The sequence below is a fragment of the Xenopus laevis genome, chromosome 4S (assembly GCF_017654675.1).
Source record: "Xenopus laevis strain J_2021 chromosome 4S, Xenopus_laevis_v10.1, whole genome shotgun sequence".
NCBI lineage: Eukaryota > Metazoa > Chordata > Amphibia > Anura > Pipidae > Xenopus > Xenopus laevis.
The window spans coordinates 86,419,696-86,431,856 of record NC_054378.1 but is presented as its reverse complement, the minus strand read 5'-3'; the positions used below and the strand labels follow the sequence as shown (position 1 = coordinate 86,431,856).

The following is a 12,161-nucleotide window of genomic DNA, read 5'->3' as shown; positions in this document are numbered from 1 at the left end:
ACCTCGGACTTCCTGACTACGACTTTGCCTAATCCTTTTGTACCTCGCTGATCGTCTCATTGGCTACTCTCCACAACCCTGCTCCCTGTCCCACTCCAGGTGGGTAGCGGTTGTGTGAGGCGCTTGTGGGTTCACTATCTATGGCTCCTGCTCCTTCTACGACTGGATTATACTGGTAAGCTTGACACGTATATTCCATTTTCATTAAAATAATAATAATTAATAATAATTTAATTTTACTGCCCTAGGCCCGGCCCTTTGTGGCCTCACCAGACACCTAGACCTGTGTAATGCTTTTGCATTTTAGTTTATCTTACAAACAGTATTTTTTTTAGTACCGATCAATGTTTTTTTTTCCACAATAAAGTTCTAACTAATTTGCATTTTGTATGTTTTTGTAAACTTATGAAAAAAAGTATGAAAATTGAACAAATATGCATTATATTGTATTTATTCAAGATTTTACTTTCTATACAGTACAATGCAGTGCTTTCTGTCCCCAAAGCATTCAAATTAAGGAAATCAATATTAGTTTCACAGTATTTTCACAGAAAGTTACAAATGTTTTTTTTTATAAGAAACTCATTTTAAAAAGATGAACCCAAACAAAAGCAGAATCAAATTGTTATTATGCTTATCCTTACAAATAAAAAAGTAGAAAAGTAGAACCAATGTCAAAAAGTTACTATGCTAAAAGTTGAAATTGTATGTGTATTATATATACTGAACTCACTGTACCAGCAGATACTATAATAGTAGCAATGATTCAGGCTTGCCATCTTGGGTCCTATTAGGCCATCTTTTGGAGTGTCACTGACACTGCACATGCTAATTATGCTCTGGGCATCTGTAAGGTGGCTTCAGAAATCATCAAGTAGAAAATGAGAGTGCCAATTATTAAATGTGCTGGTTTCTGAGCTGCCATGTAATGTAAATCTGAATTAATAACCAATAAGCCTAACTCATATAATATATATTATATATATACAGTATATTGTGAGTTGGTCCCTAAGCTTAGGCAAGAAGATGGAATCTCCTAGGGGCATCTTCAATTATAACATTAAGTTATAATCTCTGTCATTAACTTAATATATTTTACTTAATATATTTAAATATTAAAAACCTCAAACCAACATTAAGCATGTTATATTTCTTGCTGAGCACAATATCCCTGAAGGTTCATTTTACATTAAATATATTTTTGCACGGCTTCTGCTTATTTTTGAGCTGTACAATGTCCAGAAGGCCAGAACTCAAGACCAACAATTGCATTAATTTCCCAGAAAGTTAAACTTTCGTCTATTATAATGGCCTTTGTTTTTTCTTGTATATTAAGATGGATTTTGTTTCCTTTCATTAGCAGAGCAGATACATCTAAGGTGACAGTTTTTTTTTCATCATGAGATGTGTCATTGGAAAAGTAGATTTCTTTCTTTTTGATATTTTTCTGTGAAGAACCATCACATAGCACTTGCAGCTCAATCTGAGACCTTTTCGCCTGGTGATATCGTGAATACCCAGAGTAGCATACTTGGATGTGGATCATGTAAAAGCCTGTTCTGATTATCTCCACTGTCGAGTTGTTTGTCTTGAGCCAGTCTTGGCTGCACATCTTGGGTTCCCATTTCCAAGTTATTGATTCTATTTACAGAATAACAAAAAATTAAAGTAAATGTTATCAGCACAGTCAATGGAACATAGTTCATCCCTTTCCAATATTAAAACCAGTGATGTACAACTGGTGTGCCCCCCAGATGCTATTGGACTACAATTCCCAACTCCACCAACATCCAAAGTCTGATGATACACAGCTTGCATGATGTCACTTATTTATAATAATATGCAACTGAAATAAATATATATATCCATGTCATGGTATTGTGTGTTCTGGGTACTTCGATAGAGGAAAAGTTTAAATAATACACTTTCAAACAGTTGGTTCTGTAACCAGAGATCATATCAGTTAATTAAACAGTAGTTTAGAAACAATTGTTTTTCTGTAAAAGTTTTTGGTTGAGACAAAAAGTGCAATGTCATATACAGTCATACCTAGGTCTCAAATTAAGTTACATATTAAGTTTGCTTGTATTTTATTACTTTAATAGGCACAGTGTTATTGATTTCTGTTTCATGAAACACAAAGAAGCAGATTTATCAAGGGTTGAAGTGAATTAGAGGGAATTAAAAAAATTCAAAATTCTAAGTAGGGATGCACCGCATCCAGGATTCGGTTCGGGATTCGGCCAGGATTCGGCCGAATCCTTGTGCCTGGCCGAACCAAACCCAAATCCTAATTTGCATATGCAAATTGTGGGCAGGGTGGGATTTCTCGTGACTTTTCATTACAAAACAAGGAAAGTAAACCAATTTTTTCCCACTTTTTCATTTCTCAACCCTAATTTGCATATGCAAATTAGGATTCGGATGTGGTTCGGTATTCCGCCGAATCTTCCAAAAAGGATTCGGGGATTCGGCCGAATCCAAAATAGTGGATTCGCTGCATCCCTAGTTCTAAATAATTTTTGGATACTTTCGACCATCGAATTGGATACTACGACTTCGAATTTATTTAGACTGCGATTCAAAGTAAAAATCGTTTGAATATTTGACCATTCGATAATCAAAGTACTGTCTCTTTAAAAAAACTTCGACTTCAATATTTCGCCAAATTAAACCTGCAGAAGTGCTATGTTAGCCTATGGGGACCTTCGACAACAATTTTCTAAGTCTTTACACCACGAATAAAAATTGTCCATCGAACGATTTTTATTCGACCGCTGAAAAAACTTCGAAATCGAATTCGAAGTTTTTTAATTCGATGGTTGAATTTCAACGTTTTTTGTACTTTGACCCTTGATAAATCTGCCCTAAAGTTTTAAATGAAAGATCTAAAATATAAAACCTTAAATACTTAACAAAATTCACAACACCTTTAAAAACAGTAAATAGGCAATACTCTACCCTTAAAGGATAGCAAAACCCTGACAAAGCATTAATTGATGTGGGTGCTTCTTACTGTTTACAATAATTTTGTCTTTGGAACAGGTTCAGACTTATTTGCATTTTTAGACTGCTAATATGGCTTTTGGCTAAATTGAGAGTCAGCAACTCAAGGGCTGACTGCATCTAGGAGTACATAGACAGGACCACTGACACCCTCACCTCCAAACAGAGCTCCTGAGCCAAAAGCCTGATATCAGCAGTCTAAAACTGCTAATATCTCAGACACCACTAAAATAGGAAATTACTGTAACTTTCAAAAATTTTCAGAGGATCTCTCTTGATAAGTTGATATCAATTAATTGGGGGGGGGGGTTAAGCTAAAACAAAACAAAACAGTATTCCTTATCCATAGTGATTGCTGAACCAAGCCAGAGGTACAACAGCAAACACTTTTTACCATGTGTAAATTGCATTTGAAATAAAGCAAATGATGGAATGTTGTTTTTCCCTTAATCTGCATAGAGTTATAAAACCCAACAGCTGCAGGTCTTATCACTAAAGGCTAAATGTATTAAATTGGAGAATTCAAAACACTTCCCACCAGTTTGTTCTTTGTTGTTATTTAACAATAATTTCCTGACACTTGTATACATTTCCTGACATCCGTGAAAGTGTAAAAGGGGTTGTTCACCTTATAAAGACCTCATTCAGATAAGCTGTTCTGGTTTCAGCAGAAATAAATACTTTTTCAACTGCTTTCCATCCTTTATTTTTTTACCATTTCTCCAAAATTTTAATTTAAACCCTGTCTCTGGCATTTTAGTCTGGCAGCTCAATGATCCGGACGCAGATTCTGATCTGCTGCAATTTTGCTACATTAGTAGATACATTTCTCAGCAGCATCTGCGGGGTATTAGCAACAGCTGCCTTTAATGAAACTCAGGGATTCTGTTCGGCAGGGACAAAGACAACAAATGTATCAACTAAATGTATCAATTTAGAACAGTTTACAAGGTCAGTGAACACCCCCCCCCCCAAGCTGCTTTCTTAAAGGAATTGTTCAGTGTAAAAATAAAAATGAGGTAAATAGATAGGTTGTGCAAAATAAAAAATGTTTCTAATAGAGTTAGTTAGGCAAAAATGTAATGTATAAAGGCTGGAGTGACTGGATGTGTAACATAATAGCCAGAACACTACTTCCTGCTTTTCGTCTCCCTTGGTTTCCACTGATTGATTACCAGGCAGTAACCAACAGTGACTTAAGGGGGGGGCACTTGGGTCATAACTGCTTGCTTATGAATCTGAGCTGAATGCTGAGGATCAATTACAAACTCACTGAACAGTTATGTCCCATGTGGCCCCCCTTCAAGTCGCTGACTAACTCAGAGTTATAGAGCTGAAAAGCAGGAAGTAGTGTTCTGTTATGTTGGACATTCAGTCACTCCAGCCTTTATACATTGCATTTCTGGCAAACTAACTATATTTAAAACATTTTTTATTTTGTACAGCCTATCTATTTACCCAGTTTTTATTTTTACACTGAACTGTTCCTTTAAGACATAAGAAGGTGAAAAAGTAAACTTTACACTTTCATATGAGAAAACAGTCATACATAGAAAATTAAAAGTAATTGGAAAAAGTCTTCATTTCTGGTGAATTATCTGAAACCAACTGAACTGAAAAAAGTGTTTTGAAGGTGAAAATCAATTGGCACAGGAAGATTGATTCAGTAGATTGTACCACCCAAACATTTGTGGTTATTTAGCCCATGCTATATTGCCAGGCAGCTTGCAGTCCTGAAGCAAAATAGAATTTAATATGATATATGGCATGTAAAGGTTAAGGGGGGCTGGTCTAAACTAAAATAATCTGTAAATGTTCTCTTTCAGAGATATTACCAGTTTAAGACTTATCTTAAACTTGTCTTATACTACTAGACATGCTTTAGCTCAACATTTTAAAGGCCCAGAGTGTCAGCAACCCAAAATGTCTGTGCATTGTCTATGCACTTCCTGGACTTAGCTAGAGTTACTGATTCTCAGCTAAGCTAAAAGCCTGGTATTAGCAGTTTAACAATCATAAACCATAAACAAATACCATTTTAAATGTGCTTAAACATCCTGTGTAGGTTTACATCAATTACATTTTGTATTTAAATTTTCTTTAAGTAAGAAATGCGTGCTACTTCATTCTAGTTACAAGGTAATGTAGAATTTAGCACACTTTTAGGACTTGTTGGGGTTCATAGGCTTAAATGCATAGAGATAGAAATGTATTGGATATGCACTAATATTATTAGCTATAGTTTTTATTGGTTTATTTGTACTTTGTACTTTACTTATTTGTGCTCACTAGGGCCTTCTCCACCCAATACAGTTTTCTGGCGAAATAATAATAATTTAGAATGAAACACACTTTGTTTTGTCAGAAAAAAAGTGGTATTTTGTGTTAGAAAAAAAGCACTAAAAAACGCTGATTTAATTATGTGCCTCGCCCTGTCTACCCAAAGAGCTGTCCAGGCACTGTTTTAGAACAGCTGTAGCATAGTGGAAACTGTTTAAAATGTGAGACTGGTAGATTATAAGTAAGAAAAAGTAACATTCACAATTGTAGCCTAACAGAGCAGAAAAGGACAATACAAACTATAAACTATAACAATTATAAAAAAAGAAGACTAAAGGTTGCAAAGAATAGGACAATCTATACCATACTAAAGGTTAGCTTAAAGGTTAGCCATTAAATAAAATTGACATCATTTATTATATAGGTGCTTTTTGATGAATTTCTTATTTGGACTTTAAAAGATGCACTTTTCTTTTAATTGTGTCAGTAGTACTGATTAAATACTATGGATCAGCTGAATACAGATGTGAAAAAAACTATTTGGGATTCAGCCAGGTCCACAATGCAATGTTGGTTTCAGTGTGTTACATATCACTTTACTGTTCCCTAGTGGTAGCAGCCCAGCCCTACATTATTCAGTATATACCTACTCTATTTTTTACTATACAGGTGTGGGACCTGTTATCCAGAATGCTCAGGATCTGGGTTTTTTTTCTATAATTTGGCTCTCCATAACTTAAAGGAAAACTATACCCCCAAACAATGTAGGTCTCTATTAAAAGATACTGAGTAAAACAGCTCATGTGTAAAACCCTGCTTCATGTAAATGAACCATTATCATAATAATATACTTTTTTAGTAGTATGTGCCATTGGGTAATCATAAATAGAAAATTGCCATTTTAAAAAATAAGGGCCGCCCCCTGAGATCGTAAGATTCACTGTGCGCACATACAAACCACATGTAAGGTCACATGAGCCAATTAACAGACAGAGTTCTGTCTTTTGCTTCCTCACTTCTTCCTGTTACAGTTAGAGTTGTAGTATTTCTGGTCAGGTGATCTCTGAGGCAGCACAGATAGAGTCACGAAATGGTGGTTCAAGGCAAGAGATATAAAAGGTCAATATTTATGTAAATCTCCAGTTTGATAAGATTCTTTAATATGTCATGCAATTTGATATAAACTATCTGTTGCTTAAGTATTCATTTGGGGGGTATAGTTTTCCTTTAAGTCTTTGCTTCCAATAAGGATTAGCTATAGTTTAAATAGGATCAAGTACACTGTACTGTTTTGTTATTACAGAGGAAAAGTAAATCATTTGTAAAAATGTGAATTGTTTGCTTAAAATCGGGTCTGTGGTAGATGTCCTTCCTGTAATTTGGATCTTTCTGGATAACAGGTTTCTGGATAATGGTCCTATATCTTTACTGACTTACAAATTATCGTTTCTAATATTTAAAAAAAAGAGAACAAACCCAATTTCAGGAATAAGACTTTTATATAGCATGATATTTTACACGGTCCCTAAAAAAATTACATTAACGCTAGTAACCTGAGCTGTAAAATAGAGGTTATATTCCCAAAACACATTGAGATAACAAGTTGTTATTTTCAATAAAGCATTAAAGCAGAGGTTTTTACACATTTTTACCCCTTGCAGTGTTCCAGGGGTTCCTGAACAGCAAACTCTCCCCAAATTTCATCCCAATTACATTTCAGACTGAACCTTCATCCTTCCACCCTCTGCATTGCCCCCCATGGGATCTAACTCTCAATATGAGTATGATGCAGAGGATCAGTTCATATTGAGAACCACATTTTAAAACACAAGGTTGACAAGTCAATACTTATTGTTTAATCCTTTCTGAAACCATCTTGATTGAGCTGGATGAATTAAAGGAGTACTCTCTATAATACACAAGAGACAGTGGAGACAACCATTTTGTTCAATAATTTGGAGCCTCCCTAGTGTCAAGTATTACATAAACCTTAAAATACTGTAATTCTTATGAAACACTAAAAACAATAAAGAACTTGTCAGCATCTTACCCAATTTTGCTTTGGAGCTACACCCAGTTGGATGATTAGCCTGAAATAAAAAAATGCAAATACAGAAATCATGAGGGGTTTCCAATATTTCCTCATTAATGCGAGGGATGAATTTGTCTATAGGCTTGGATTCTTTGCATGCGTTTTTTCACTTTAGTGCTAACAGAGTAGACTGGCCAGGGGCTCCCAGAAAGGGTATGGTCTCCACCAAAGTGAAGCAAAAGAAGCAGGGAGTACCACACAAAGGACAAGCATTGTGCAGATGGGGCCAGACTTGTTGGTTGGGTCACGTTCAGGAAACAATATGAAGCCCCACCATTCCATACAACAACCATATAGATTTTTGTAACTGTAGTTCAATGTCAAATCAAAATTCAAATAAAACACATAATTACCTGCTGATTATAATGTCGTTATATAAGCTTCATCATATTGAAATAAGATAGACACACTTTACAAATATAATCTAATAAACATTCTTTACCATTTCTGAAAAAAAATCTATCCATCACTATCGCCTTCTCAGCATCTATGTCTCTTCATGCAGAAGTCATAGCCAGATTTTGATTGATGGATAGGTTTAATATGTCTTTGGGGTGGAGGGGGCTCCCTTTCCTAGCATTTTTATTAGAGCTTACTCAAATAACTGATAAGCAATATCTAACAAAATAACTGGCTGGCACAAATCCAGCATGTAGAGAGACAGAAATTCTGGTGATTTTAAAAGCGTGAGCTCTAATGCATTTTCTAGGCAATAGGAGCAGTCAAAGAATGCATTGGATTCAAAATCAGACTCCCAACTCTTGCATGAAGAGAGAAACAGATGCTGGGCCAGTGAAGAGTAATTGCAGAAACTATTCAGAATGTCTAATGGATCATAATTAGAAAATGTCTTATTTTAGTACAATAAAGCTTATATAAAATTTTCATTATCACGAAAGTTCCCCTTTAAATAAAAATATACTCAAATAAAACACAAATGCTTGTTGTGTCCAAGGTAACATTGTTTTTGGAAGGAAGAATTTTCATAACGTGAGCTGGCTTGTCAAGGAGTCAGCAACATGCACTTCCTGAACTAGCAACCCATGGCATTTTTGCAGCTATCTATAATATTTGCAGGTTGAGCATGTTCCTTGGAAATGCAGACCAAAAACCAGGCTGTAAGGTTTGTGTTTCACACGCCCTTTTGCATTAAATGCTGTGGAAAGCAATTGTATTGTACTTACCTTGTGAAAAAGGCAGAATGTAAGCAAAGCCACGGAGAGCATCATAGTACCAATGGCACATATGTGCGAGATGCTCCATTTGGATTTGGAAGCCACTCGTGCTCTTTGAGATGTTGGGATACAAATGGAATGTTCCATGCTCTCTCAATGCACTCTCCTATTGGAAAAGTATAGAAGTTCTGCCTAAAGGTGTCTGAATAGAGATCTAATGGTGATGTTGATGGATTCTCAGTTGTGTTTGGAGAGGCAGTGATGCTCTATTGTAGTATTTATGCATTTTTGTGGGGTGGAGATTAGAAGTAGGAATCAGTGTGTGTGTGTTTCTCTTTCATGCCATCAGCGTGGTTCCCATTGAAACTCAATAAGGAAACTGAACTTTCACCCTGGCTCTCTGCCCAGGCTTCCTCTGTGTGTGACGTAGTGGCTTTTGCAATAACAGTGAATATTCTGGCAGCAAAAACGATTTTGTCATTACTGTCAGTGCATTCCAAATTAACTTTATCTTTTCTGCACAAGAATCATAAATAGACTGCCTATAGCAAACACTTAGGGACAATTGAAATATCTCGTGTATCATACAAGGGAATGGGTAACTGAAAACAATTAAGAAGAGACTACTGTGTGACTTATATTAGGTATACGGTACTCAGATTGGCCTACTATTTCTTCCCAGCCAGCCATTTGTACTGTACTACAAATCCAATGCACTTAGCTAAGAACATTGCTTTACTGTAGATACTTAGTCTCAAGTGAGGACACACATACATTAGGATACATTAGCATACATTAGGATTAGTCATGGGCGAATTTATTCGCCAGGCGCGAATTCGCGGCGAATTTGCGCGATTCGCCACCAGCGAATAAATTCGCAAAAAACGAGACACCGGCGCCGTTTCGCAAATTATTTGCCGTTTCGCGAATTTCATGCGAAATTTGCAAATTTTTTGGCGAAGTGAAACGGCGCAAATTTGCCCATCACTAATTAGGATATTGGGATATTATTCAGTACTTACCTCCTGTTGGTCTGGTGAGTGTGCAGACTTAGCATATTGGAACTGACGAAGGAGATTGTTCATTGTCAGCACAGCACACTCTATTGTTAATATTGATCACAATTACTGTGCTGCACTGGTGGTACAGGTATGGGATCCATTATCCAGAAAACCATTATCCAGAAACTTTTTCTTTTTACAAAAAGGCCATTTCCCATTGACTCCATTATAATAAAATAATCCAAATTTTAAAAAATGATTTCCTTTTTCTCTGTAATTGTATGTAATTAGACATTATTAATTCTTATTTGAAGCAAAGTCAACTTATTGGGTTTATTTAATGTTTTCATGATTTTCTAGAAGACCAGGTATGAAAATCCAAATTACAGAAAGTTCCGTTATCTGGAAAACCCCGTGTCCTTCTGGATAACAGGTCCCATACCTGTACTTGTTATATAAATAAACTACACTGTGTATTTTCTTTATATTTTTTCTGTATACACTTCCTCAGACCTGCTGTTGAAAACTTCCATGTAAACCACCCATTCAAAACTTTTTTGTCACTATATTTTATTTGCACACCCTTGTCTGAACTATTCTGTTAGTTGTACTTTGTTGTTCTGTTTGGACAAGAGCAAATTTTCGATTCAAATATTAGTGCATGGGAGCAGGTCCAGACTGAGAATTTAAATAGGCCCTAGCATTTCAGGTACACATAGGCCCAATCAGCCCACATAAAGACCCAAACAGCCCCCACCAGCCCACTAAATACTGACTTTCTATGGGACCTTATAGCAGCCCCTCTGGCATTTGCCAGAACCCACAGATTGCCAGTCCGGGCCTGCATGGGAGCATAGCTATTTTGTGGTGTACTAAGATATGAAGCTAAGGTTTGCCATTGTCCAAAAGGAGACAAGAAACCTGCTTTCCTCTGGTTTAAATAAAATATGTGTGTGAATCTGTTAATCTGGTGAAAAAGTGTGCCTGCATGAGCAAACTGCAACCCCAAAGGGTATATATCTGAATGATTTAATGCGTCGCTAGTATTTTGCCCATATTCCTTGTTTATAAGGTTCCATATAAGGTAGTAAAAAGAGACCAGGAAAATATATATATATCAAAAGGGGAAACAGTGCTAGCCATAGAAAGCCAGAGGGAAAATCTGACTTTTTCTATTCATTTGTGTGGAATTTTTAGATGCATATGTATCAATATGTGAACGTGAGAGTTCACCCACTGATAACTATGCCACTAAAATCTCATATAAACAGAAGGTGGCAAAAATTCCCTCTGGTGATCTATGGTGAGATCTTACTTTTCAACTAGTAGTGTAGGATACAGTGCTAAAATCCATATTATAAGTAGTTTTCTCCTTCAAAGGCAACCTCACTTGATACACTATTGATATGTTTTATCTTCAGCTACGATATTTTTGGGCACTTTTTTTTGGAAGTGATGTATTCTTAAGGTTAGGCAGGTGTTCTACCCCCTAATTTACACTATACAGAATAAATGATATTAGAACTTTTGAAGCTAATACACTATTTTCACAAGAACAAGGAACAAAACAGTACAGTCGTCAGTCAAAAATATATGAAGCCAATTCAACACACTTGGGGGCCGATTCACTAAGGGTCGAATATTAAGGGTTAATTAACCCTCGATATTCGACTAGGAATTAAAAGCCTTCGAGTTCGAATATCGAAGTCGAAGGATTTAGCACAGATAGTTCGATCGAAGGATAATTCCTTCGATCAAACGATAAAATCCTTCGAATCGAACGATCGAAGGAATATCCTTCGATCAAAAAAAGTTAGGCAAGCCTATGGGGACATTTCCCATAGGCTAACATTGACTTCGGTAGCTTTTAGATGGCGAACTTCGAATATCGAAGTTTTTTTTAAAGAGACAGTACTTCGACTATAGAATGGTCGAATAGTCGAACGATTTTTACTATGAATCCTTCAATTCGAAGTCGTAGTCGAAGGTCGAAGTAGCCCATTCGATGGTCGAAGTAGCCCAAAAAAAACTTTGAAATTCGAAGTTTTTTACTTTCGAATCCTTCACTCGAAGTTAGTGAATCGGCCCCTCGATGTTTATAGGGGTTAAATTGTCTCAGTTTATTGATTAGAAACTATCATTATAAAAAATACAACCGTTGCTGCATAATTATGCTTTATTTGCAGAGATTAGGCAAGCACAAGGAGATATACTAACATTTCACCATTGCATCCTTTATTACTGCTGCTCCTTGTAGGCTACTGTATATATTTGAACTTATCATTTGAATAATGTGTTGGCCTGTACCCTTAGACGGACAGACAGATGAAGATCAAGAACAACAAATCAAAACTTGCAACCTTTTTTTTTCTGGCATGCCTTCACACCTACATAAAGGGGCAGATTTATCAAGGGTTGAAGTGAATTTGAGGGAATTTTCGAATTAAAAAAATTCAAAATTCAAAGTAATTTTTGGATACTTCGACCATCGAATAGGATAGTACGACTTCAAATTTACTTTGACTTCGATTCGAAGTAAAAATCGTTCAAATATTCGACCATTCACTAATCGAAGTACTGTCTCTTACATACTGTACATATACACAC

At 36.0% G+C, this 12,161-nt stretch overlaps 1 protein-coding gene across 1 annotated transcript; it reads right to left on the bottom strand.

Annotated features, from left to right (window-relative positions):
- Positions 1–435: 435 nt before the first annotated feature.
- On the bottom strand, positions 436–8,831 carry LOC121393330. The gene is made up of 3 exons (XM_041561534.1): positions 8,563–8,831; positions 7,337–7,376; positions 436–1,641 (listed from the first exon to the last, which is right to left on the bottom strand). The coding sequence occupies exons 1-3, from the start codon at positions 8,698–8,700 to the stop codon at positions 1,217–1,219; spliced, it is 603 nt and encodes a 200-aa protein (XP_041417468.1). The 5' UTR covers positions 8,701–8,831; the 3' UTR covers positions 436–1,216.
- Between the last annotated feature and the right edge of the window lie 3,330 nt (positions 8,832–12,161).

What these genes read in the sequence shown, in the direction of transcription:
- LOC121393330 (XM_041561534.1), bottom strand. Translation starts at nt 8,700, where the DNA reads ATGGAACATTCCATTTGTATCCCAACATCTCAAAGAGCACGAGTGGCT. An exon ending in CATTCTGCCTTTTTCACAAG is followed by an intron (nt 7,377 to 8,562) that starts GTAAGTACAATA and finishes TTTTTATTTCAG; the next exon opens with GCTAATCATCCAACTGGGTG. An exon ending in TAGCTCCAAAGCAAAATTGG is followed by an intron (nt 1,642 to 7,336) that starts GTAAGATGCTGA and finishes TTCTGTAAATAG; the next exon opens with AATCAATAACTTGGAAATGG.